Source organism: Lotus japonicus, chromosome 5 (assembly GCF_012489685.1).
Source record: "Lotus japonicus ecotype B-129 chromosome 5, LjGifu_v1.2".
Classification (NCBI taxonomy): domain Eukaryota; kingdom Viridiplantae; phylum Streptophyta; class Magnoliopsida; order Fabales; family Fabaceae; genus Lotus; species Lotus japonicus.
This window is the reverse complement of record NC_080045.1, coordinates 17,576,441-17,604,174: the sequence shown is the minus strand read 5'-3', so window position 1 is coordinate 17,604,174 and position 27,734 is coordinate 17,576,441. Positions and strand designations below refer to the sequence as shown.

General features: G+C 40.3%; 1 protein-coding gene and 1 long non-coding RNA gene across 3 annotated transcripts; both read left to right on the top strand.

Annotated features, from left to right (window-relative positions):
* Nucleotides 1–5,236: 5,236 nt before the first annotated feature.
* Nucleotides 5,237–7,205, top strand: LOC130720858 (uncharacterized). The gene is made up of 2 exons (XR_009013258.1): nucleotides 5,237–5,324; nucleotides 6,933–7,205. It is a non-coding gene; the product is annotated as an uncharacterized LOC130720858 (long non-coding RNA).
* A 2,089-nt stretch (nucleotides 7,206–9,294) lies between these two features.
* LOC130716689 (protein argonaute 4-like) lies at nucleotides 9,295–15,999 on the top strand. Of its 2 annotated transcripts, none has more exons than XM_057566691.1 (23): nucleotides 9,295–9,439; nucleotides 10,064–10,274; nucleotides 10,377–10,573; nucleotides 10,676–10,891; nucleotides 10,980–11,116; nucleotides 11,204–11,301; nucleotides 11,391–11,482; nucleotides 11,812–11,977; nucleotides 12,051–12,167; nucleotides 12,243–12,350; nucleotides 12,465–12,527; nucleotides 12,616–12,729; nucleotides 12,817–12,982; nucleotides 13,075–13,187; nucleotides 13,277–13,414; nucleotides 13,503–13,633; nucleotides 13,770–13,832; nucleotides 14,504–14,567; nucleotides 14,656–14,770; nucleotides 14,852–14,925; nucleotides 15,139–15,233; nucleotides 15,388–15,419; nucleotides 15,621–15,993. In XM_057566691.1, the coding sequence occupies exons 2-23, from the start codon at nucleotides 10,077–10,079 to the stop codon at nucleotides 15,794–15,796; spliced, it is 2,673 nt and encodes an 890-aa protein (XP_057422674.1). In that variant the 5' UTR covers nucleotides 9,295–9,439; nucleotides 10,064–10,076; the 3' UTR covers nucleotides 15,797–15,993. The 2 variants fall into 2 exon arrangements, with proteins under 2 accessions (XP_057422674.1, XP_057422673.1); XM_057566690.1 differs by having other exon boundaries at nucleotides 9,296–9,439; nucleotides 10,067–10,274; nucleotides 15,621–15,999.
* The last annotated feature ends 11,735 nt before the right edge of the window (nucleotides 16,000–27,734 follow it).

Sequence of the window (27,734 nt, the reverse complement as noted above, 5' to 3'; positions counted from 1 at the left end):
ACTGCCCTTATGGCACAACAAGTTACTAACACTGCTGCAAGGGAGGAAGCTGAAGCTCAACGTGCTGCTACTGCTGCTTTGGTGGCTGCACAAAACCAAGCTGAAGAGAATGCTCGCCGTGTTCAGCGGGAGGAACGTGAATTAGCTGCTGCTCAGACCAGGGGTCTGAATGATTTCAAGCGTCAGGATCCGCCGAAGTTCTCTGGGGGCTTCGATCCGGAAGAAGCTGACTTATGGCTCCAAGAGTTGGAGAAGATCTTTACCTTCTTGCGTACAACTGCAGAGATGAAAGTTGATTATGCAACCTACCTGCTAACGGGTGAAGCTGAGTATTGGTGGCGTGGGGCTAGGGCTATGATGGAGGCTGACCATCAAGCCATCACTTGGGAGTGTTTCCGTGGAGCTTTCTTGGACAAGTACTTTCCTAGAAGTGCTAGAGCCGCTAAGGAAGCACAATTTCTGAGACTCCGTCAAGGAGGCATGACCGTTGCTGAGTATGCTGCAAAGTTGGAGTCGTTGGCTAAACACTTCCGTTACTTTAGAGGACAGATTGATGAAGGCTACATGTGTGAGCGATTCATTGAGGGGCTGTGTTATGAGCTGCAGAGGGCGGTGCAACCGCTAGGACTGAATCGCTACCAAGTGCTGGTGGAGAAGACCAAGGGGATTGAGGCCATTGATAATGCAAGGGGCAAATTCCAAGGTCTGAACAAGCCTTACCAAGGAAGTGGAGGTCCGGCTAGGACTAACCAAGGAAGAGGTGACAAGGGTAGGCATTTCCAGAAGAAGCCGTATGTTCGTCCTCAGGGTAGGGGGACAACTTCTGGGTCCTCTTATCCTACTGGTGGAAATGCAATTGCACTAAGAACCCCATCTGGGAATCGGGAGGATGTGACTTGCTTCAGGTGCAACAAAAAGGGGCACTATGCCAACCACTGTTCTGAGAGTCTTGCGGCGTGTTGGAACTGCAACAAGCCAGGCCACACTGCTGCAGAGTGCAGGATTCCTAAAGTTGAGGCTGCTGCAAATGTTGCTGGGGCTAGGAGGCCTACTGCTGGTGGAAGGGTCTACTCGATCAGTGGAACTGAAGCTGAGGAAGACGATGGTCTGATCCGCAGTACCTGCGAGATTGCGGGTAATTCCCTTATCGCGCTATTTGATTCTGGTGCTACGCATTCATTTATAGATATAGCTTGTGCGGCAAGGTTAAAGCTAGAAGTGTCAAAGCTACCGTTTGACTTGACAGTGTCTACCCCTGCATCTAAGAGTCTAGTAACTAACACTGCATGTCTGGAATGTCCTTGGATGTACCTAGATAAGAAGTTTGTAGCAAACTTAATCTGTTTACCTCTCAAGGGATTGGATGTGATCATAGGCATGGATTGGTTGTCCCACCATCATGTTCTTCTTGATTGCGCCAATAAGGTAGTTATCTTTCCCGATGCTGGACTCGCTGAGTTCCTGAACTCGTACTTTTCAAAGCTTTCTTTGAGGAAAGGAGCTTTGAGTTCTCTCATGTCTACAACCGTGGTGGAAGCTAAGGAGAATGGAGTACACGGAATTGCTGTTGTGCAAGATTTCGAGGATGTGTTCCCCGAAGACGTACCTGGAATACCTCCGGTCAGAGATATGGGGTTCACAATTGATATAGTCCCAGGCACTGGACCTATATCAATCGCACCGTATCGTATGGCACCGGCAGAACTGACTGAGCTGAAGAGTCAACTCGAAGATTTAACCAAGAAGGGGTTTATCCGACCTAGCGTTTCTCCGTGGGGAGCGCCAGTGCTGCTTGTGAAGAAGAAAGACGGAAGATCGCGACTTTGTGTGGATTATCGACAGTTGAACAAAGTCACGATAAAGAACCGTTATCCGTTGCCAAGGATTGACGATTTGATGGATCAGTTGAAGGGTGCTGCTATTTTCTCGAAGATTGACCTGAGATCGGGATATCACCAGATTAGAGTCAAGGATGAGGATATTCAAAAGACGGCGTTTAGGACACGCTATGGGCACTATGAGTACTTGGTGATGCCGTTTGGAGTTACGAATGCACCAGCCGTATTCATGGACTACATGAATAGGATCTTTCATCCATTCTTGGATCGCTTTATTGTGGTGTTCATCGACGACATCTTGATCTACTCAAGGAATCGTGAAGAACACGAGGAGCATCTGCGACAAGTTTTACAAGTTCTTCGGGAGAAGGTATTGTATGCTAACGCGACAAAGTGTGAATTTTGGCTCGAAGAAGTAAAGTTTTTAGGGCATGTCATCTCAAAGGAGGGCATTGCTGTGGATCCCAGTAAAGTTGAAGCGGTACTTGCATGGGAGCGTCCTAAGACTGTGACAGATATAAGGAGTTTCATCGGTTTAGCTGGATATTACCGACGATTCATCGAAGGTTTTGCTAAGATTGCAGGACCATTGACGAAACTCACCCGGAAGAACCAACCTTTTGCTTGGACAGAGGATTGTGAACAGAGTTTCCAAGATATGAAGAAGCGTTTGACGACCGCGCCAGTTCTGACATTACCACAAGAGAAGGAACCCTACGAGGTTTACTGCGATGCTTCGTACCAAGGTTTGGGTTGTGTGTTGATGCAACACCGAAAGGCTGTGGCTTATTCTTCAAGGCAATTGAAGATACATGAACGGAACTATCCTACGCACGATTTGGAGTTAGCGGCTGTGGTATTTGCGCTCAAGATTTGGAGGCACTATCTTTATGGGAGCACTTTCACTGTTTTTAGTGATCATAAGAGCCTGAAGTACCTGTTCGATCAGAAGGATCTGAATATGAGACAAAGGCGTTGGGTGGAATTCATCAAGGACTATGATTTCACTTTGTTGTACCACCCAGGAAAAGCAAATGTTGTAGCAGACGCACTGAGTCGCCAGACAATTCATGTTTCATCGTTGATGATTAAGGAATTGGAACTTATCGAGACTTTTCGCGACCTCAGTTTGGGTATGCAAGTGACACCTGGAAAATTGAGCTTTGGGATGGTGACGATCACTAGTGATTTTCTGAACGAGATCAAGGTGAAACAACTGTTAGATGAGGAGCTGATCGAGAAACGGAACTTGATCATTTTGGGAAAAGCGCCGGATTTTGAGGTAGGAACCGACAACATTCTGCGTTGCAAAGGACGTGTCTGCGTACCATTGGACATGGAGTTGAGAAGGATGATTCTTGACGAAGGTCACAAGAGCAGATTGAGTATTCATCCGGGATCGACAAAGATGTATCAAGATCTAAAGTTGAATTTTTGGTGGCCAGGAATGAAGAAGAATGTAGCAGAGTTTGTGGCGGCATGTCTGACATGTCAGAAGGCGAAGATAGAACATCAAAAGCCTGCGGGTATGTTGCAGTCACTTGATGTGCCGGAGTGGAAGTGGGACAGTATCTCTATGGATTTCGTGGTAGCTTTGCCAGCTACGAGGAAGAGATTTGATTCCATTTGGGTCATTGTGGACCGTTTGACGAAGTCAGCACATTTCATACCGGTGAAGACCACGTTCAATGTGGAGGCACTTGCAAAAGTGTATGTCGCTGAGATTGTACGACTTCATGGAGTACCATCGAGTATTGTTTCTGACAGAGATCCGAAGTTTACTTCGCATTTCTGGAAGGCGTTGCACGAGGCGCTTGGGACGAAGTTGAGGTTGAGCTCTGCCTATCACCCTCAGACGGATGGACAGACAGAGAGGACAATACAGTCATTGGAAGACTTGCTGCGAGCCTGTGTTTTGGATAGTCAAGAAAGCTGGGATGAGCTGTTGCCGTTGATCGAGTTTACTTATAACAACAGTTTTCATGCTAGTATTGGAATGGCACCTTATGAGGCTTTGTATGGGAGGAGATGTAGAACTCCTTTATGTTGGTTTCAAGATGGCGAACATCTTCTCGTTGGACCTGAATTAGTACAACAAACTACTGAGAAAGTGAAGCAAATACAAGAGAAGATGAGGACGTCACAGAGTCGACAGAAGAGTTATGCTGACACACGACGGAGAGAGTTAGAGTTTGAGGCGGGAGACCATGTGTTTCTTCGCGTGACACCAACTACCGGAGTGGGAAGAGCGATAAAGTCGAGGAAGCTGACACCGAAGTTCATTGGACCGTATCAGATTATCGAGCGAGTCGGTAAAGTAGCTTATCGGATTGCGTTGCCACCTTTTCTTTCCAAGATTCATGATGTGCTACACGTATCACAATTGAGGAAGTATATTCCTGATCCCTCTCACATCATCAAGGAAGATGATATTCAGCTTAGAGACAACTTGTCTTTTGAAGTGGCACCAATGAGGATTGAGGAACGTAGGATCAAGCAGTTGAGGAACAAGCAGGTTCCTCTGGTAAAAGTGATTTGGAACCAAGTCACGGGCGATGCTACTTGGGAACTAGAAGAGAGGATGAAGGAACAGTATCCGGAACTCTTCACTGAGCCTTAAGTTTCGAGGACGAAACTTTCTTTTTGGGGGGTAGTATTGTAAGACCTGGATTTTCAGAACAAGCTAATTTCCGACTCACGCGTAGAATCAGTGTAAGCGTGACAGGAGTTTGATATTTGAGAAAGATTAATGAAGAAGAAAGTTCAGGAATTGCTTGAGGAATGTTGCGTAGTCATTTTAGGAATTAGAGCGAGTCGTCTGCACACCCGCCTTATGGCAAGCGTGTCCAGAATAGGCTAATTTCGCTTTAGAGCAACGTTTTAAGTGAGATTTCGAATCCTTGGAAAATTTAAAGATTTTCTTTATTTTTCCTTCGACCAGCGTTTCATTTCGGAACTCTGGACTGTACGCACGATAGGTTTCACTTTTCGGATGTCCGCCGACGCTAATTTCTTTGCTTCGAAACACTATTTTCGAGCAATGGATGAAGACTTTTTCTATTCGGGACTTCTAACGAAGATTCCGTCCATGTTGCCAGACTTGTTTCGACGTTTCCAATCTTTCTTCAGTTGGAAGTTTTGTCGTTTGAGCATCACAGCAAAAAGTAGTTTTTCGGGGCAGATTAACCGACACCGCTTTTGAGTTTTTCGATATCGTTTTTCCCAAATCCTAGATATTTGTTTTGAGTTCTGGAATTCTGACGCCAGAATCTCTCTTAGAATTTCTCGGTGATCGTGCTGCAAAAATCGGAATCGCGAAATTTTCATTTTCCCGCGATTTCACCCGCCTATAAATAGCGCGAAAAAGCAAAATCCTCTCATTTTCTTTCCATTTGTGGCTGATTTCGTGGGGAGCAAGGGGGGAGGAGATTTCCGCGAAAACTTGACCAATCTTCGTGCAGTTCGTCCCTACTTCTAGGTATCGAGGTAACTATCATGAATCCTGCCTCTGATTTCTGTTTCTGCTGAGTTTCTGAAGTCGTTTCTGTGCTCTAAGTTTTGAGCTTTTTCTAAAATTGTCCGATTTCTCTGATTTCTCGCTTGGGTTATGTTCCTTATGTTCCCCTGAGTCTAAAACCTCTGTCAGTAAACTCTGATTGCGATTCAGTTGTCCAGGATCTGAAAAATTGACTCAAAACTCTTTTTGTCTCACATTTCGAAACTTTATTGTCGAAAAGACTTAATCTGACTTCGTGCCTTTAGGATTTGTTGTCACGGATATCATGAGGATCGTTGCTGTCAAATTTGTTTTCCGAACTGATAACTTTGAAGTTTTGAGCCTTTATTTTGGACCAAAATGCCCCTGGATAGTCGTATTTCGACCCGATTGTCCGAAAATTGTTCCGACAATTTCTTTGCCTTAGTTTTACCCTAAAACTACCTTGTGAATTGATTTAGATCGAAGAAAAAGTTCGAAAACCCTATTTTCCATAGTGGCCGAAACCTAATTGCTTGGGTACCGTGTCCAAAAATAATTTTTGGGTCTCTATGACCTGAGCCATTGCGTAGCTCTTTCAATTGTCGAAATTTTGGCGCCGGTTTCGTGTCATTCTGAGTTCTGTAGCTCGAGTTATGCTCGTTTTAGCGAACGAAGTCTCCGTTGTCAATTTGTGCCTAAATAGGAACTCTGAAGCTTTAGAGGCTTTCTTTACGATTTCGATTAGTATTAGTAGATCGTGTTGCTCCTAGTGAAGCTTGTGTTGATGATTGTGTTTTCTTTGTTCTAGGTTCGCAATTTCCATGCCCAACTTCTACTCACGAAGGTAAGGGTAACTCGGTTTTAGAGCGTCTTTGAGTCTTGCATGCTTTTATCGCACTGCCTGTGTTTGAGATGAAGATGTTTATATTGATTGGCAGATGATTATGATTATTATGCTGAATTTGGAAAATGTTTTCTGAGAGGCTTCGGCCGTTTACTGGTTTCTGTAGTTACTGCTTCCTAGTGGATGGAACATGTGGTTACTTTGGATTGGTCCTTGGTTGGGCTTTGTTGTTGTCTGACTTGGCATATAGGGCTTGAGTCAAGTGGCGATGAGGAGGTGTGTCCTATCATTGTCCCATCTTGCGAGATGCTAAGTGGCGATCAGGAGGTGTGTCCTATGATTGTCCCGTCTTGTGTGACGTTAAGTGGCGATTAGGAGGTGTGTCCTATGATTGTCCCGTCATGTATGACGTTATAAGTGGCGATGAGGAGGTGTGTCCTATCATTGTCCCGTCTTGAGAGACGATATTGATCGATCCATTTTGTTAGCAGCATATAGTTGCATTATAGGGAACTAACACCTGACCCTATGTTGTTGGATTTTCGTATTGGTTTATTGATATCTGATTTGATGTTACATTGTTGAGGTTATTATTATCTGAGTCCGATTTATGTTTAAGTTGTTGATATATGAGTTGAGTTATGTTGCTAGTTATTTACCATGCCAGGTAATTAAATTCGAACAGCATGATTTTTCTCTTTTATACATGGTAATTGCATGGAGTTAACCCTTTCTATTTGCTACTTGTTGTTTGGGCGCTTAACGCTATTAGGCGATGGAGATCCTTCCGCCGAGGCATAGCTACTCGAGTTGGAGATCGAGTTGTAAGTGGTGGAGTAGAGGTATGAGAAGCAGCTTTGCTTCTCTTCTTGTGGATTATGTTGGAGTCTCTTTTACTTTATGAGAACTCTGTTATTAAAGTCTTGCTTCCGCCACTGTTAAAGTGCGCATGTTTATTCTGAACCTTACTTATGGTATTGTAAACTATTATTACTGTATATCGGGAAACAAGTTATCTAAATAAAGTTATGGTATGTTTCCAACCTTTTAGCCGAAGTGTTTAGTTGTTTTACAGAAAAAAAAATTCCCTTGGTTTTTAGGGATTGCAGATTGGTCCTTAGACTTTGTTAGGTTACTAATGTGACTCCTCAGTTGAGAAATTGGGGTGTTACAAAAATCAAATATGAAATCCAACCCAATAAAAAAATTCAATATTTTCGGTCAATTCAATATCAAGTATCGATTTGTTTGAATTTCAATTTTTTTAATTAGATTTGATAAGTTATGAACACCCCTTTAAATAACCTAAGCCTACATTTTTTAATTAAATAAATTTTAAAAAATGTCTAAGCCTTGTTAATTTACTAATTTGGTTTGGCCTCATTAGTCATTAGTGACTAATGTAGGCAACCATAGGCCCATACAAAACTACTTGAATGCACCACTCATCCCAGGGAGGGATGCACTTGGAGTTGGTGGCATATGGGGGCTTTTCTCTAATCCCTTATTTGATATAATGCCAGTAATCCAGTATGTTTGGTTCCATTCAAGTCATCACCTCCAAAATTGATTCCACCATTTTCTTTTTGTTGCATATATGGTTACTGAAGTGATTCTACATCAACTATGTGTTGCTTCAAGTTTACATTATTCTTGTTTCAAAAAAGTTTACATTATTCCAAGAATATACGGTCCTAGCTGTATTGATTATTAATTAAAGCATGCAGGGTATATATAGGGTAACAGCTGTTGACTGTTGTCGTGGGTGCATGGGGGTGCGCAGTGTGCAGTGCAAAACCAAGAATGCATTGCGCAAAATGGAATGTTGCAGACGCAGGGCTTGCACTTTGCAGTACACGTATCGGTATCCATATGGCAATGAAATAGTGACAGGAGGAGGTGAAGCTACCTTAATCAGCAGGCTAGGCTGTGTCTAGTACGTAACCTTTTTTGACACAAAACAAATAAACTTGATTAGTATACACAGATCCCAATTTATGATTGTCTTGAGCTCAAATATTGAACTTAATTTCTTTAATCCGTATAGATGAGTACACCCAAATACCCATGGCCAATGAGTGGAGATCAAGCAACAATTGAGAGATAAATTAATAAAAATGTGTATGCATTATTTGTTATTTGGTGGTAACACTTATTATCATTGCTTCTAAAACTAAAAATTGGTGGGGCAAAATAAAATTTGTGCACACAAGTTATTATTAACTATTTAATTTGATACTTAGAGAAAACTATTTAATCTGAGTAAATCAAGAAGATATTTAAATTCATAATTTAATTTGAGGTTATAAAGAGATAAAGCAATATAAGTGGTTCATGAAAGGACTATATGCTTTTTTATCTCAGTTAAAATGAGTGATTTGGTCTATGAATTTTTAACTTGTGAAAATTGAGTCATTTCATTAAATGTTTTGCCCAAATTTCAACGGAGGTTGATGATGCATCGTGCGAACGGCGAAGAGATTATCTATGCTTGAGACAAGAATGAAGATAAAATTGTGCTCTCTTTAAAACTTCTTGAAAATATTATGACAATATTTCTTTTTGAGATAATATATTTACCAAATGTTATCAAAATCGTATGATGAATAAACATGAAAAGTGAAATTTATCATTATGCAATAAATAAGGTAATGTAAATGTTGTGATAGCATGTAAAAGCTTCGATACCATGTAAATAGAAGCAATGTAAAGAAGAGATGAACAAAAGAGAAAAGAAGCGGAATGCACTAAGAATAACATTGTGAATAATTGACTTAGTTAAAAGATAAAATACTTACCCATATTTATAGTAATCGATAGATTCTTCATTTAACTAAATAAGGAAAAATCTAATTAAGATATACATCTTTTGCATATAGAAATCTAATTAAGCAAAGAATAATCTTAATATATGAAAAAGATATTATAAGATATCGAACAGTTAAACTCAAAGCTTAATCAATCTATCTATGATATAATTTTATCTTATCTTACTATATATGAATCCTAATTAATAATAATAGATGGTAATTTCAAACGGTTATCAGTGAAATAAATAAATAAATTACTATTATATTGATATGATATAAGGTGGAAGTTGCCGTCAACGAAAAAAAGTTAGAGTCTCTCTGTATTCCGCTCCCTCACTATATATAGTAACACTCTCACTCACTGACCTTTGATTTTTCCGTTTCATTCTCTTCTTCTTCTTCTTCTTCTTCTTCTCTCATATCTCACAAACCCTAACCAGTAACCATTACTCTTCTCCGTACTCCATAGGTAGCTTCAACATTACCTCTTCTGCACGTTTTGTTTTTCGATTTCTCGCTTTTTTGTTGATTTTTTGTGCTGTGATGTTTTTTGTTTTTTTTTCTGCAATTTTTGTTTCTACATTGTTATGATTCTTCACTCTCTTCAATGGTGAAGCCTTTTTGTGTTATTTACGTCGAGATTTCTTCTGTTTTAACGTTCTGAGATTTTTTTTGCTTTGCAATGGCGGTGAAATCGTTGTTTTTCCTTTTTTTAAGGTTTTTATTTTCTTCTCTCTAATCTAACCCATGAATAATGCTCTGTTCTTGTTTTTTTTGCTTATCCATGGTTCCTTTTTTTTGTATTTTTTTTTTCATTCTTGTGCTTGAATGCTCTATTCTGCTTCCATAGCACCATGGTGTGCTTTGTTGTTTCATGTTGCAGCTAGCATTTAATAAGGAAAATCCTATTTATCATATTGTATATATTCTCCTGCATTTAATGTCACTCACAGTATATTATTTTTAAGCTATTGTGTTATTTTATTGAAATATATGCCTTCATATCAAATCAACAGTCACCCAAATGTTGTGATATACCTTCTTGCAGTAGCACACATTGCTGAGTAGTTTTACTAATCTGCATTTTTTTTAGCAGGATCTAAGCAATGGAATCACTACCACCACCACCAGACACCATTCCTCACAATGTTACTCCTCTGACAGTTGAACCAATGAAAAATCTAACAACACGTTTGCCTCTGGCAAGGAGAGGCCTAGGAACCAAGGGGCAGAAAGTGACCCTTTTAGCTAACCATTTTAAGGTTGGAGTGAGCAAGACTGAAGGCCACTTCTACCATTACAGTGTATGTTATGCCCTTTTTCTTGCCATGTCCCTTTGTTTATTGGGTTTGTGCATGAATGATTACTGATTTGCTTTATATTATCAAATGCTGTTGGTTGGTTAGGTTGCTATGTCTTATGAGGATGGTCACCCTGTTGAAGTTAAAGGTATTGGGAGAAAGGTGATAGATAAGCTCTCTGAAACTTATGGGGTTTTACAGAGTTTTGCATATGATGGTGAGAAAAGCTTGTTCACTGTTGGTTCTTTACCACACAACAAGCAGGAATTTGTTGTTGTGTTGGAGGAATTTTCAGCTAAGAGGTAAATATGGAGGAGTGCTGTATTCACATTTGTTGTTGTTGTTGTTGTTGTTGTTGTTACACAAGCACTGACTTTGAGCACAACCTTGTCATTGCTTTTCAGGGTTGGAAGGAATGGAAGCCCTAATAGCTTTGATGATGGAGACAGCAAGAGAATGAAGCGTCAAACTCGGTCCAAAACTATTAAGGTGGACATAAATTATGCAGCAAAAATCCCAATTCAAGCAATAGCAAATGCATTGCGTGGTCAGGATTCTGAGCACTTTCAAGAAGCAGTGAGGGTTTTGGACATTATACTGAGGCAGCATGCTGCAAGACAGTATGTCTAAACAAAGAAAAATTCATTTCATTTGTTTTCATTGCTTGAATTCATGTTTGTTTACCTTTTTGTGTTTGTTTTTCACCAGGGGATGTCTCCTTGTTAGACAGTCCTTCTTTCATGACAGCCCCCGGAATTTTACTGACATTGGAGGTGGTGTTCAAGGTTGCCGTGGCTTCCATTCCAGCTTCCGAGCCACACAAGGGGGTTTATCTCTGAATGTTGGTAAGGTTCTTAAGTGATGAAATTCTTTCAAATTAAATATATGTTGTTCCTTTGTTATGATTGATTGTTTTGTTTGTTTCCTTAAAGATGTTTCAACTACCATGGTTGTAAAGCCTGGCCCTGTTATTGACTTCCTCTGCCTGAATCAAAATGTTCAAAACCCAAACTTGATTGATTGGTTAAAGGTAATATTGTTATCCTCCTCTCTAGAAGTAGTGTATTTATGTTTTCGTATTTATGAATTGTCAGTTGTTTGATATATGATTGAATTCAGGCTAAAAGGATGCTCAAGAACCTGAGAGTGAAGGCAAATAATATGGAGTATAAAATCATTGGACTGAGTGAAAAGCCCTGCAGGACACAAACGTAAGTTTTCTTATGCTTCATGAGTAGAAACAAACAAAATAATCTATTAGAGACTTGTTGCAATTTCTATAAAAATGCACAAGCAATTTATGAAAATGTCCAAATTATTAGGCATTTTATGAAATTTCCATAAATTGTTTAGTGTATTTTAATGTAATGGCAAAGGTCATGTTTATGGTTAAATTAAACTTATGACTTGTGTAATTATTTGAATTTCTTCATAAACTGCTTAACTGTACTAGAATATTCACTCTCTTTTAAGTATGGAACTTGAGTTTTACTCACAACTGTATTCTCTGAATCAGTAATCATTTTCATGTGACTTTCAGATTTTCATTAAGACATGGAAAGGATGCGAATGGTGAAGTGCAGTCAAGTGAAATCACAGTTTATGACTACTTTAAACACAACAAAAAGATTGAACTGCGGTATTCTGCTGATATGCCATGCATCAATGTTGGGAAACCCAAGCGTCCATCTTACTTTCCTGTAGAGGTGACAAAACAAACCACACATATTTCAAACATTATATGAAAAAACATTGGACTTAAATGCTCTTGCTTTGCAGCTATGCTCGTTGGTCTCATTGCAGCGGTACACCAAGGCACTGACAAATTTACAAAGGGCTCAGCTAGTGGAGAAGTCAAGGCAAAAGCCCCAAGAAAGGAAAGCGTCTTTGCAAGATGTATGTAGTTAACTTTCAAATGATTTGATTAAGAAAAATTGCATTTTGATATGTTTACATGATTGTCTCTTTTAGTCTTTAAGAACCAGCAAATATGGTAATGAGCCTATGCTTCACTCTTCTGGCATTACCATTGAACCTAACTTTATTCAAGTTGAAGCCCGTGTTCTGCAAGCTCCAAGGGTATGTGTTTACTATGCTCTGTATCTTATCCAGTTTGCCTTGTTTGATTCTAATTTCTGGCTTTTTAAGACACTGCTTAGTGCTGACTTTGTTTGTTATGCACTGTTTTTGCAGCTTACAGTTGGAGGTGGACTGATCTTTTGTCCCAGGAATGGGCGCTGGAATTTCAATGACAAGGTTACCCTTGTTATTCTTATCATTTAAAAATATTGTAGTTGAACCAAATTTAGAGTTGCTTTTTCTAACAATAAGCTTCATCTAGCAGAAACTAGTTAGACCTGTGACGCTCGAGCGTTGGGCCATTGTAAACTTCTCAGCTCGCTGTGACACACAACACCTGTGCAATGTCATCAAGACTTGTGCTCAAAGGAAAGGGATGGTAATGTTTTCTTCAGCAATTATGCGGCCAATCCACTTCTTTGATGTTCTAATCCACTTATGTTTTACATTCTGGTTTCTTTTGTAGAACTTGCGTCCACCCTTCAGGGTATTTGAAGAGGATAGATGTAATACGCGTGAGCCACCAGTTGTCAGGGTTGAGAGATTGTATGAACATGTAAAGGCCAACCTGCCTGGGCCCCCTCAGCTTCTGTTATGTATTCTTCCAGAGAGGAAGAATTCTGAGCTTTATGGTAGGATCAACATTCTTCAATTAATTCTGTTATTTTTATTACTTTTCTATACTGTTCAGTCAACATTCCTGATATTACTTACTATATTGTAGGTCCTTGGAAAAAGAAAAACCTTGCTAATGAAGGGGTTGCAACCCAGTGTATTGCACCTACAAGAATTAATGATCAGTACATTACAAATGTACTCTTGAAGATTAATGCAAAGGTACATATGACATTGAAAATAAGGAATAAAAACAGCTGCACTTGTTTGCATGTCTATGTCTTGTTCTCATTCAATTGCTTTCCATGCAGCTTGGTGGGATGAACTCCTTCCTAACAGTTGAGGACGCACGTTCAATACCCTTAGTCTCTCAGAAACCTACCTTGATTCTTGGGATGGACGTTTCACATGGGTCTCCTGGTCGTTCTGATGTGCCATCTATTGCAGCCGTATGATATTTATCATTGCAGCATCCTTTTATAAGATGTTTGCTCTAGTCTTACATTCTTAGTTAAATTTACTTGTTAAATATTCCAGGTTGTGAGCTCCAGATGCTGGCCTGAAATTTCTCGATATAGAGCTTCTGTTCGTACTCAGTCATCTAAAGTTGAGATGATTTCATCTTTGTTCAAGCCTGTTTCTGATACTGAGGATGATGGTATCATGAGGTGCGTATATTCTCCAATGAGGGTGTTTATTTTTGCAGAGTTTAAGAGAAATGCTGGTTGGCTAGTGTAGTAGCAAGTTTATGATTATCCTCTATCTTTCTATCATACTTATTCATTTGATTGTTTCACTTTGCAGGGAGCTGATTATGGACTTCCACAGTTCTTCAGGAATGAAGCCTCAACAAATTATAATTTTTAGGTATTTTTAGATCAAATTTTGATATATTTCAGTTTTAGCTTGACAAGTATTATTTGAAGCTGGGCGATTAATGCTTTGCTTAGTTACCCCAGATTTTTATAGTATGAACTATCATATGAATTAATTTAATCAATGATATGAATCCAATCTGTTATTTCTGTTTTTCAATGCACTTCACTCTAACTTGATCATCATTAGCACATTATCCACTAGTTCATTCTTCATGTTTAGGCATGATGACAGTACTGATTGTTTGAAATATTTTGACTTAACTACTGAGCTGACGATTAATGCTTTGCTTAGTTACCCCAGATTTTTATAGTATGAAGGACCATCATATATATTGATTTGATCAATCATATGAATCCAATCTGTTATTTTCTGTTTTTCAATGCACTTCACTCTAACTTGATCATCTTTAGCACATTATCCACTAGTTCATTCTTCATGTTTAGGCATGATGACAGTACTGATTGTTTGAAATATTTTGACTTAACTACTGAGCTGACTACTGATGAATTTAGTTTCCTGGTTGGGATGAGTTTGTCCTGTTTCTGTTATAAATGAATTTCGTAAAATAGAAAACTCGTTGAGTTTCCACTGTGGCGCCCTAATATAAATCTGGTTTAAATTTATATTCTAATTATCGGTCCATTAATGTGTTTTGTTAGGGATGGAGTGAGTGAATCGCAGTTCAACCAGGTCCTGAACAATGAACTGGGTGAAATTATTAAGGTATTCATGTTCACCAATGTAAATTTAAGATCTGCTTATAGTACTAAATGAATGAATTCAATGAGTTTTATTAAAAATGCATTTTCAGGCATGTAATCATCTGGACGAGAAATGGGATCCCAAATTCACTCTGATTATTGCACAGAAGAATCATCACACTAGGTTCTTCCATGCTAACAACGCTCCAGACAATGTTCAACCTGGTTTGTCACTTAAACAGCAAAAGATTTAACAAAATGACACTTCTAATTTTTTGTTCTAATCCATTACTTGTTTGTGTGTAGGAACTGTCATTGACAACAATATATGTCATCCAAAGAACAATGACTTTTATATGTGTGCTCATGCTGGGGCGATTGTAAGTACCATTGTTAAAATAGAATTCCAATATGTTTGCCAACTTTTATTGCACAATATTTCATAAGTTTTTAAGTCAGCCTTAATTAAGAACGTTAAAGAATCGCTGATTTATTTATCCTCAGTTTTTAAGTTCATATGAATATTTATTAAGATGACACTGGCCTCCTTAAAGCCTGCAATTTTTTGACAAATGTTTTTGTTTTGTTGACAGGGGACAAGTCGGCCAACTCATTATCATGTATTACATGATGAAATTGGATTTACAGCAGATGATTTGCAAGAACTTGTACACTCACTATCTTATGTGTAAGTTTACATAGTAATCATCTCAGTTTTCTTTATAAATGAAATGTGCCTTCAATTTCTTGCCTAAAATTCTTCAAAATTTGCCTTCAAATTAACAATTTTTTTGAGAATCTTAGACTAATAGGTTATTTTATTTTATTTTCAATTGTTGCAGGTATCAAAGGAGCACAACTGCCATATCTGTTGGTATAATTTCTATTACCTTCAACTTACATCTTTTTCTAGCCTATGTTTTCTTGGTTATTAAGCTTTCCACAGCATCCAACTAACTAATGTCTAGTAGATGCTGCATAGTTCTGTTATATTCAAATGATCTCTGTTTGCAATTTATGGTTTGAATTCTCAAAATGTTCCTGATTAAGATCCTACTCTTGTGCATTATTGCAGTTGCCCCCATATGCTATGCACACCTGGCAGCGGCTCAGATGGGACAATTCATGAAGTTTGATGAGTTCTCTGAGACTTCTTCCAGCCATGGAAGTCTTACATCTGCTGGTCCAATTCCTGTCCCCCAACTACCCAGGCTTCACAAAGCTGTGGCCAATTCTATGTTCTTCTGTTAGCATCTTGACAGTATTTGATCTTTTTTAACTCCTTGGAACAATTTCTTTGCATTCCACTATTTCAGTATCTTGTTCAATACCTGCGCGTCATTTACACATGTGTATTGTGATATGCTATCGAGATATGAAATCTGAAATATCAGAAAAGTGAACTGGCAATAACATTGTTTTTGAAGATGATGATAATGAAAAATGGTAATCTATGTCATCAACCTTGAAGCAATTGCAATTTTATTACCACACAAGAGCTTTCTTTCTGAACGAAGGCTTAAAAGTAAAAACTAATCTATGTCATCAACCTTGAAGCAATAGAAGTCCACGGAGCCCTTTAGCTACCACTCTTGTACTGCAAGAAATGTATGGGTGGTGATGTGAGACAAATAAGTCAGTTTGGCCGTTAATCTAGCATGTATTTCTTTTCGGAAAAGAATATTGTTGAGACAAATATGCCTCTTGGAGATCTTGTCACACAATGACACAAATACTTTTTTTTGTCACTTGAAATTTCCTCTATATGATCCGCATGGCTGCTACGTTCCAGAGTTGCAACGGTGGTTGTCTTCAGAGCCGGAGCATTAAACTACCTACCTTGTAAGTGAAGGTATGAAAAACGGTAGAAAGGGGGGGGGTTTGAATAACGTTTTTAGAACAAAACTTCCACCTTAAAGATTTTGACAAATCTTTCGAGAACTTAAGTGCTAAAGATAAGAGATAGAAAAGCACACAAGGATTTTATCCTGGTTCACTTGATAAATCACTCAAGCTACTCCAGTCCACCCGTTAAGGTGATTTCTTCCTTCTTAGAATGAAGGCAATCCACTAATCAGGTAAGAGTTACAACTGCACTTGAAACCTACAAGTGACTAACAATTACACTGACTTAGCTCACACTAAGATTCACTCTCTTAGTCTTCTCTAGGATCCGATCAACCTTGATCTCCTAAAGGCAAACTATACAACTGTATATGAAGTTCTTGTTTACAAAGAAATTGCTTCTAAAAAGCTTATAGTAAACACAATGAATTTCAGATGAAAGAAAGCTTAGAATATTTTGAATATGTCTTGCGCGTGTGTATTGCTTCTTCTTAGTTTCTTCGCCGCTTCTTTCAATCTTCAGCCTTTATATATACTCCAAGGATTAGGGTTGAGCGTTGCATGGGAAATGCTACCGTTGGAGGGCAGTTCTGGAAAATCCAGCTTCTGCTGTGGCTGAGAACGTTAGGTAGGTCGTCAGGAAGGTACACTTGCTTTTGTACTTGGATAGCGACTTGACCTTTTAACCTAGGAGACTTCTGATCAGGGGAATACTTCATATTGGAACTTGTGAAGCCGGTTGATCAGAGTCAGAGGGAAAGCACAGATCCTCTGACCATTGTATCTTCTGATTCTGAACTCAGAGGGAAGAACATGGCCTTCAGAGTTTCTTGCTTCTGGACTTCAGAGTTTCCACTATTCAGCTTCTGGATCTTCAGAGTCTTCTACACCATCAGAACATCTGAACCTTCAGTGTTTCTTGGTTATCAGAACTTCTGGATCTTCAGAGCTTCTAGCGACTGAGTCCACATCAGAGTTTGTATAGCTTCAGAACTTCTGAAGCTTTTCCACTGTTCATACTGAACATGGTGAATGCGAAAGCGTTGCTTGGGTCACTCTTTATACACAGTGCTTCTGATTTGTGTGAGATTGAGTTGAGGTTAGAGCCTGTAAATAGCACACTCAGAAAAACACGTTAGAGTACCACAATTGTTCATATCAAACGGTTAACTTGTAATCATCAAAACATAGATTTGTACTACTAGATCAAAACTTGATCTTACAATCTCCCCCTTTTTGATGATGACAAAACTAAGATTTTTGATGAACAATTCTTAAACATTAAACTGAATTCACTCAGAGTTTAGAGATATAGAATAATACTTATCCTGATGTAAATAGTCTATCTTGCTCATTCTGAATTCAAGTCACTGCTTGATTCTGAGCTTAGCTCCCCCTGAATCTAATACTTGATGAAAACGTTAGTAAAGTCTAGATTCTGAGCTAAATGATGTAAGAGTTCAGAGTGAAAAACTTATGACATAGATGAAGAACGAATAATCAGAGCGCATAAGTGATCAGAGTCAGGGACAAGGTATCAGAGTCTTGGGTATCAGAGTCAACTTAGAATCACTTCAGAAGAAGTGAAATGTATTCCTTGTATTTGCCCAGTAACACATCTATGGTCATGAAGGTGGAACTCTTAAATTCTCCAAAAGAAAAATAAATCACACTAACACATCTTACACATCAAAAACTGGGTTTACTCCCCCTTTTTGTCATAAGCAAAAAGCTTGGGGTGTGAAAAACTTAGCTTGAAGTACAAGGTACTCCCCCTTAGAGAAGGTCTAAGTTTAAAGAAAATGAAAACGATGTAAGAATCAGAGTTAGGCGAAAATAAATAGAAGAGTTAATGCAAGGGATGAACGTTTACCACCGGTCAAGTGAGTAAATAGAAGGGTCAGTTACCAAGAACTTAACCTCGAGAAACTGTAATAGCATTAACTTTCAGAGAGAAAGTGAAGCCTATAAAAAGCGTTGGAGAGAAAGGTAAGCTTCACACCTCGAATAATTTTCAGTAAGAAAAAAATGGTATCATACAACGTAGCACTAGAAGAGCTGAGGAAGAAGGCCTTTGAAGAGGACTTGTTCCTGAACATCAGGCATCCAGAGGGTGCAACAACCATCGCGGAGCTGACACGGACACTGCTGGAAGAGGACCTGCGTCCAGAGTTGGAGAGAGACCTGAAGGAATTTCTTGCCTTCGTGGAGGAGGTGCAAAAACTCAGCCGGCTTGAACTCAAGCTGCTGGAAGAAAAAGAAATCTTGGAAAAGAAGCTCAGGACTTCAGAAGAGATTCTGGAGAAAGATGAGCTAAAGGTCAGACTCAACAACATCCAGCATGTACTGGAGCGTCTGGAGAAGGATAGGTCAGAGCAGCGCCAGGAGTGCAGAAGAATGAGGAGGGATCCTCCATTCTAGATTATATAATGTAAAGAAATATGATGTAAACATAGAACAATGAATAAAAAAGACTTTTGCAAACATATGTGACATAAGTATATAGATATATATGCATATATAATCACAAACGAACAAAAGAGAATAAATAAAGAAAAAGAAACAGAGTTTAACAAAAGGAAAACAAAGTTAACGAAAAAGAAGAAAAAGAAGAGATCCTAAAAACTAAGGTTTGTCAGTGCGTCTCAGAAGTTCCATCATCATTTGCTTCATCTCAATCAGCATGGATTCATGAGTGTCAAGACGTTGTTCCATGATGTCGAGTCTGGATGAGCTTGTCTGAGTAGAGCTGGAAGGAACATTCTGAGCAGCTTGAGGTTCTGGAATGGAAGCAGAAGCAGCAGGAGTAAACACAACTGGTGCAAGTCGCTCTGCCTCAGCCTCAGCTTCAAGACGCTCTGCCTCAAGTCTGGCTTGTTCAGCCTGAGCTGCTGCTTCACGTGCAGCTTCGTCTGCTTGTTCTTTCTTTCTCTGGGCTTCTTCAATAGCTTCAAGAAGCTTATTTCTCTGTTCGAGTTCGTGAAGAGCCACCCTCCTAGCAAGCCTTTGCTTTGCAGCCTCAATGCTCTGACTGCCCTCTGCATGCAGGAGCTACATCATAATTGGAACTTGAGCCACTAGCCAAGTGCTCAGATTGTTCCACTCATCAGCCACATTTTCAGCATTCTCACTGAGATCAGTCTGACCGTGCACATTGCGGAGCCTCAAAGAGGCTTCATGATAGAAGATATTGATGCACTCAGAGAGAGATGTGGGTTGAGAGGTTGGGTTCAGGAGAGGCTGGGTGATTGCTGCTATGGGCTTCAGAGGTTCCAAGGTGAGGGTCTGAAGTTTTAACCAGAGGGTGAGGTGATCTAACCGAGGATTGGTTAGACACTGATTGTTCAGGTTCAGGGTCTGGTTGAATGGGCTCTTGTTGGTCAGGGACAGGGTGAGCTTGTTGAACTAAGGGGTCTGCCTCTTGGATAGGATTGGCCAAGATAGGTTCATTTGGGTTAACTAGACGTTCAGGTCTAGGGCCAGGATATCTCCTAGGGCTTGGACAGGTAAGGTAATACTCTTCCAAGGCAGATACCTTTTCTTTTCTAACCTCCATGAATTTTGTAATTGATTCAGAGGTATTGGAGGGAGGAGAGTCAATAACATTGGTTGGGAAGGATACAGGTGTGAAGGCTGTTGAAGAGTCTGTATCCGTGGTTCTGACAGCAGGACGTGCTGATGCTCTGGGAGCAGAGTGATCAGACGTTCTGGGTTGTGGTTCTGTTTGGTTGGGCTCGGGTTGGTCTTGGACGATTGGTTCAGAAGATAATGGGTCGTATGGAATCGTAAGGAGAGATGTTGGTTCTTCTGACCTAGAGGTTGGGTTCTGAAGCAGATTCCAGAGTGATGCTTCAGTAGGAGAAGGTTGAAAGAAGGAAGATCTTGGGGAATGTGGTGGAGAGGTGGTTTGTTCAGCTGGCTGGGATTCAGGAATAGGAGTTAGGGGATTTGAGGAGTGTTGAAGCAAGGCAGAAATAGGGAGTGCATCAAATAAATTCAAATCATCATCAGAAGCAAGTGCAGGCTTACTTGTATGTGCTGATGATCGAGTCACTCTGGCAGGAGGTTCAGTCCTTCTGACCACTGCAGCAGCTGGCTTCACCACGATTCTGACCTTCTTCTGCTTCTTCTTTGGAGGACCATCCTCACTATCATCATCATCACCATCATCAGGCTTTCTCTTTGTCTTCTTGACCAGAGGGACATCAGATTCTTCAGAGGATTCTTCCAGAACCATCTTCCTCTGAGCTTTCTTCTTTGGAGGAGAAGGAAACTCTGGAGCTGGCGGTAGTCTGCTGATGAAATCATCAAGGTCAATCTCGAATCCTTGAGCCCTGAGGTCTTCAACATAGCATCTGATGGCTTCAGGATGGTCTGCTTGAGTCCACAGAGGGTAGTCATTCAGAGGCATTCTTCTTCCTCTGATCTCAGAAGATGAGTCTTCATGAGCAGGAGCAATCTTCTTCTGGATTAAGCTCATCTTCTTCAAGGAGTTTGCAGTGAAGACATCACTGACAATTGTGCTCAAATCCTCTGTGCAACCAGCATCGATCAAATCTTGCACCAAGTTGCTTTCAATGAGAAAGTCTGAGAGCAGCCTCCCAAAAGGGATGTATTTGATTGCAGACTTGATGGAGGCGGTGGTGCGAGACTTCCGGATGCATTCCTTCAAGTAGGAGAACAGGAAGTAGGGAAGGCAGATCTTCTCCTGATCTTGAATGAAGAACAGCATCGCCTTCTGGTTGAAGTTGATGTAATCTGGGGAACTGCCCTTCGGTCTCTGATTTATGCAGTTGAGCAGGATCTTGTGCCAGATTCTGAGTTTGGGGTGAAGATCCATCACCTTGTAACTCGTCTTGCCCGGTTTGAAGGTGGTGTACAGGGCCTTGTTGACTTTGTCTTTGGTGATGGGTTTCAGCTTGGATTCCGTCAGTTGGAACCGATACCCATAAGCAGTTTCTGCTCCTAGCAGATTCACGAATGACTTCTCAGTGATAATGATCTTCCTGCCAAGAATGTGAGAGACCACCTGAGTGTCATCGCAGTCTGCGTGCTTCCAGAATTCCTTTACCAATTTCTCATACACCGGTCCTCGAAGTCGATTGAAATAGTTTCCCCAACCTTGAGCTTGGACTTCAGGACGAAGATCATACCCATTTGCAGCCAAGTTATCGAGGTTGAATCTCCATTCTGCCAGGACTTGGAGTTCCTCAGGAGCAAATACGCAGTGAACGGCACAGCCCCGTTCTGCAATAGGAACAATCTGCTCTTGAACTTGAACTTGTTCTTGTGCCGGGTTCTCAGAGCCCCTTTGACCCGTTGCCAAACCAACTTTCATGTGAGGGAACTGAGGTGCATCTGCAGTAGATCTTCTGGTTTGTCTCACCATTTTGAAGAGGTTGAAGGTTTGAGGTAGAAGATGAAGTTTGAAGGATGAAGAGAGATCGAGAGAGAAATCAAGAAAGAGGCGGTTTTGAAAAGCAGAGAGTGCGAGAGTGAAAACCGGAAGTGAACGAGAACGTGTGTGTATAGTGGGTTTTATCAAATAACCGTTGTTGATTCAAAAAGCACTTTAAGATCAACGGTTGAAAATTAAAGATTGATAGTAACAGTAAAATACACAATCACACACAGGAGATAAGCATATCTACACGCAATCATAACAGACTGTCACACGGGCACAAGGAACTATGAATCAGAAATTCTGACGCACGTGTTGTTGTCTCAGCTAAGTCTCTCATACCATGCTCTGGGAGCTTGCATCAGACCGTAGAGTGATTTCTTCAATTTGAACACATGGTCTGGTTTCTTTTCATCTTCAAAACCTGGGGGTTGATGAACATAGACTTCCTCTGAGATATAACCATTTAGGAAGGCACTCTTTACGTCCATCTGATGTAGAACTATGTTGTGATTTACTGAGAAAGAGATCAACAGTCTGATTGCCTCCAGTCTTGCTACCGGAGCAAATGTTTCAGTGTAGTCTATTCCTTCTTGCTGGCTGTAGCCTTGAGCAACTAGCCTTGCCTTGTTTCTGACTACATCTCCTTTCTCATTTAGCTTGTTTCTGAATACCCATTTCGTTCCAATAACATGGACATTCTCAGGCTTCTTCACTAAGCTCCAAACATCGTTCTTGGAAAATTGATTCAATTCTTCTTCCATGGCCAGAATCCAATCCTTGTCCTGAAGAGCTTCATCTATGGACTTGGGTTCAATTAAGGACACCAATCCTTTCAGACTCAGCAAGGTCTCTTCAGAGGGTCTGAAGGCAGATCTGGTTCTGATTGGTTCATCTTTGTTGCCTAGAATCAATTCCTTAGGATGAGCTGCAGTGATTCTGCTCTTCTTCAGAGTTTGTGAGTTAGAGGGACCAGCTTCTTCCTCTGGTTCAACTTCCTCTGGAGCTTTGCCTTTGTCAGAAACATTAATGCTTAAATCTGCAAACTTTTCAACTAGCTTTGACTGGTCAGAGTCAAGCTTATCATCAAATCTAACATGAATAGATTCTTCAATAGTCTTAGCATCAGTATTATAAAATCTAAAACCTTTAGATCTATCAGAATAACCAAGTAATAGACACTTAGAAGACTTAGCATCAAATTTATGCAATCTATCCTTAGTATTGAGAACATAACAAACACAGCCAAAAGGATGAAAATAAGAAATGTTGGGTTTTATGTTCTTCCACAATTCATAAGGAGTCTTATTCAGAATTGGTCTCACAGAGATTCTGTTCTGAATGTAACATGCTGTATTTACTGCCTCTGCCCAAAAGTGCTTAGCCATGCCAGTTTCTTGGAGCATGGTTCTAGCCATCTCCTGAAGAGTTCTGTTCTTCCTCTCAACAACACCATTTTGTTGAGGAGTTCTGGGACAAGAGAAATCATGTGCAATTCCATAGGAATCAAACAGACTCTCAAACTTGTCATTCTCAAACTCTCCACCATGGTCACTTCTGACACGCACAATCCTACAAGCCTTCTCGTTTTGCACTTGAGCAATGAAGGTAGAGAACACAGCATGAGACTCATCCTTGCGGGTTAGAAACTTTACCCATGTCCAGCGGCTATAGTCATCAACGATAACCATCCCATATCTCTTGCCACCTATAGACTCAGTTTTCACTGGTCCAAAAAGGTCGATATGCAGAAGTTCCAACGGCCTTAAGGTTGAGACAACATTCTTTGCCTTGAAAGGGACTTTTGTGAATTTGCCTTTCTGACATGCTTCACAAAGAGCGTCTGAAGCGAACTTCAGATTGGGTAAGCCCCTGACAAGGTTTAGCTTGCTCAGCTGAGAAATCTTTCTCATACTGGCATGCCCTAACCGTCTATGCCATACCCACTGCTCTTCATTAACAGACAGAAGGCACTTCACATTCTGAGCCTCCAACTCAGATAATCTGATCTTATAAATGTTGTTCTTCCTCTTGCTGTTAAACAGAACAGAGCCATCGATCTGACTTACAGCCCGGCAGGACTTTTGATTGAATATAACATCATAACCCTTGTCAGCTAATTGACTTATAGACAATAAGTTATGTGTTAAGCCGTCTACCAATAAAACATTATCAATGCATGGACTACTATCTACACAAATAGTACCAGTACCAACAATTTTACCCTTTTCATTTCCTCCGAAGCCAACTTCGCCTCCAGGCTTAAGTTTCAGCTCTCGGAACATACGCTTTTCTCCCGTCATGTGACGCGAGCATCCACTGTCCAGATACCATGATTGGTGTTTCAGTGGAGCTATCAAGGATATCTGCAACATAGATAATCTTGTCCTTAGGTACCCACTTTCTGGGTCCTCTTTTGTTAGTTACCCCAGAGGTTCTGATCACCTTGGGTGTCTCAACATAATATTTTAAAGGAATATTTGCATGATATTTAGTCATAGAGAAAGATCCCTTTTTAAGAGGGTTTTTAGCAATTTTAGCAGGTACAGGATCAGGCAATATGGTACCAGAGGGAACAAAGCATTCATACAAGGATTTAGCTTTAGACACAGAAGGCTCATTTCTAATTGGTTTAGAATAGCCAATGCCATGCATTCCATTTCTGCTTACGCCATAGATCATTGAAGCCATTAAGCTTCTATCCACGCTTTTAGCTAGGAATCTTTGAAAAGACTTTTCATACTTAGATTCATTTCTACAATCAGAGGCATCACAGGCAACAATTTCTTCTAACTTAGCAATCTGGTTCTTAAGCACAGAGTTAGAATTTACCAAAGCATGATTTTCATTTTTCAAATCAGAAATAATTTTCTCATGTTCAGAAGGAGTCTTAGAGACAGCAGATAAGTTCTTTTTCAACTTTTTATGCTTAGACAATAAAGAGTTATACTTATCCATGATATCAGACAAAGCATGTTTCAGTTCAGAGGTAGAGAAGGAAGCGAATACCTCATTTTCATCGTCTGAGTTAAGATCTCCTTCTGATTCTGAGTCAGAGTCAACAGCTTCCTTTGACTCTGCTCCTTTGTCTTTGACAATGGCCATGAGTCCTTGGACTTCACCATCAGAGTCAACATCCTCTGACTCTAATTCATCGAATGTCACCATCAGACTCTTCTTGGTCTTGAAGTGCTTCTTTGGCTTCTTGTCTTTCTTCAACTTTGGACAATCACTTTTGTAGTGTCCAGATTCTTTGCACTCAAAACATGTGACTTCCTTGATTGAAGACTTCTTCTGGCCTGAGGACTCATACTTGCCTTTTGCCTTTCCAGAGCCTTTGAACTTGCTCTGCCTGTGCTTCCAGATGCGGTTGAGTCTCTTGGAGATCAGAGTCAGCTCATCTTCATCAGAATCTTCTGATGCTTCTTCAGATTCTTCTTCTTCAGCTTGAAGAGCCTTTGACTTCTCAACTTAGCCTTTTCAGATTTGGATTTCAAGGCTATGGACTTTTTCCTCAGATCTTGCATCTCTGAGCGTTTCAGCTCATGGCATTTCAAAATGCTGATGAGTTCTTCTAAACTCATATTCTCAACGTCTCTCGTGAGCTCTATTGAAGTCACCAAAGGCATCCAACTTTCAGGTAGACACCTGATGACCCTTATGACATGATCTTTTGTTGTGTAGCTCTTGTTGAGAGGTCGTATGCCAGCTACAAGCAATTGAAATCTGGAGAACATTTCTTCAATGGACTCATTTGGCTCCATGATGAAGGATTCATACTTTTGGATCAAAGACAATGCCTTTGATTCTTTGACTTTCTTGTTTCCTTCATGAGACATCTTCAGAGAATCAAAAATGCCTTTAGCAAACTCACGATCTGTAATCTTCTGGTACTCCTCATAGAAAATAGCACTTAGAAGAATTGCTCTTGCTTTGTGATGTTGTGAGTACAGCTTCTTTTGATCTGCAGTCATCTCTGACCTTGGGATCTTCTTGCCATCTGCATCAACTGGACGCTCATAGCCATCCACAATAATATCCCAGAGATCTGCATCGAAACCCAGAAAGAAACTTTCCAGTCTATCTTTCCAATATTCGAACCTTTGACCATCGAACATAGGAGGCTTTGCGTTGTAACCATCTCTTTGAGTTTCACTGGTGGTGGCAGCCATTGTTTTTCACACCGGCCCGGATCACTGAACACTGTTAGGTGTGGTAATCAGAACTTGCGCTCTGATACCAATTGAAGGTATGAAAAACGGTAGAAAGGGGGGGTTTGAATAACGTTTTCAGAACAAAACTTCCACCTTAAAGATTTTACAAATCTTTCGAGAACTTAAGTGCTAAAGATAAGAGATAGAAAAGCACACAAGGATTTTATCCTGGTTCACTTGATAAATCACTCAAGCTACTCCAGTCCACCCGTTAAGGTGATTTCTTCCTTCTTAGAATGAAGGCAATCCACTAATCAGGTAAGAGTTACAACTGCACTTGAAACCTACAAGTGACTAACAATTACACTGACTTAGCTCACACTAAGATTCACTCTCTTAGTCTTCTCTAGGATCCGATCAACCTTGATCTCCTAAAGGCAAACTATACAACTGTATATGAAGTTCTTGTTTACAAAGAAATTGCTTCTAAAAAGCTTATAGTAAACACAATGAATTTCAGATGAAAGAAAGCTTAGAATATTTTGAATATGTCTTGCGCGTGTGTATTGCTTCTTCTTAGTTTCTTCGCCGCTTCTTTCAATCTTCAGCCTTTATATATACTCCAAGGATTAGGGTTGAGCGTTGCATGGGAAATGCTACCGTTGGAGGGCAGTTCTGGAAAATCCAGCTTCTGCTGTGGCTGAGAACGTTAGGTAGGTCGTCAGGAAGGTACACTTGCTTTTGTACTTGGATAGCGACTTGACCTTTTAACCTAGGAGACTTCTGATCAGGGGAATACTTCATATTGGAACTTGTGAAGCCGGTTGATCAGAGTCAGAGGGAAAGCACAGATCCTCTGACCATTGTATCTTCTGATTCTGAACTCAGAGGGAAGAACATGGTCTTCAGAGTTTCTTGCTTCTGGACTTCAGAGTTTCCACTATTCAGCTTCTGGATCTTCAGAGTCTTCTACACCATCAGAACATCTGAACCTTCAGTGTTTCTTGGTTATCAGAACTTCTGGATCTTCAGAGCTTCTAGCGACTGAGTCCACATCAGAGTTTGTATAGCTTCAGAACTTCTGAAGCTTTTCCACTGTTCATACTAAACATGGTGAATGCGAAAGCGTTGCTTGGGTCACTCTTTATACACAGTGCTTCTGATTTGTGTGAGATTGAGTTGAGGTCAGAGCCTGTAAATAGCACACTCAGAAAAACACGTTAGAGTACCACAATTGTTCATATCAAACGGTTAACTTGTAATCATCAAAACATAGAGTTGTACTACTAGATCAAAACTTGATCTTACAGTAAGGACACCACCAAAATGGGTGAAATTCCCTCCTCTTCCAGACAATAACCTAAACTAACTTCTTTAAGAAACTAAATAAAATATTATGGAAAATAAAGAAAAAAACATGTAAAGAATGCTGCAAAATTCCTACTTGTCTAGAGTAAAATACTGCCCCGAGGAAATTGCATGCAATCCAAGGCTTGGCGGAGCAGTTTGGCGCTCGATGTAAAAATTAATTATGGGAACCGGCAAGGTTTGGGGGTGGTGTGGAACATTAGGGGGTTAGGGAAATCATTGAAACTAGAGGTGGTGTTGCCTAGGGCTGTCCACCGGTCGGGTTCGGCCGGTTTCGGGCCCAAAAAGCTCCACCGACCGAACCCGCATGTCACAAAACTTGGCCCATAACCGACCGTGACATCTTTCGGTTTGGGTCGGTTTCGGGTTTCTCGGGTAATGGGCGGGTTGGGTCGGTTTCGCAGAGATCAAGTAGATGAAA

Coding starts and splice junctions, on each gene's coding strand:
- LOC130716689 (XM_057566690.1), top strand. CDS start 10,077: ATGGAATCACTACCACCACCACCAGACACCATTCCTCACAATGTTACT. Junction 11,302..11,390: donor ACTTGATTGATTGGTTAAAG/GTAATATTGTTA, acceptor GATTGAATTCAG/GCTAAAAGGATGCTCAAGAA. Junction 11,483..11,811: donor AAGCCCTGCAGGACACAAAC/GTAAGTTTTCTT, acceptor TGTGACTTTCAG/ATTTTCATTAAGACATGGAA.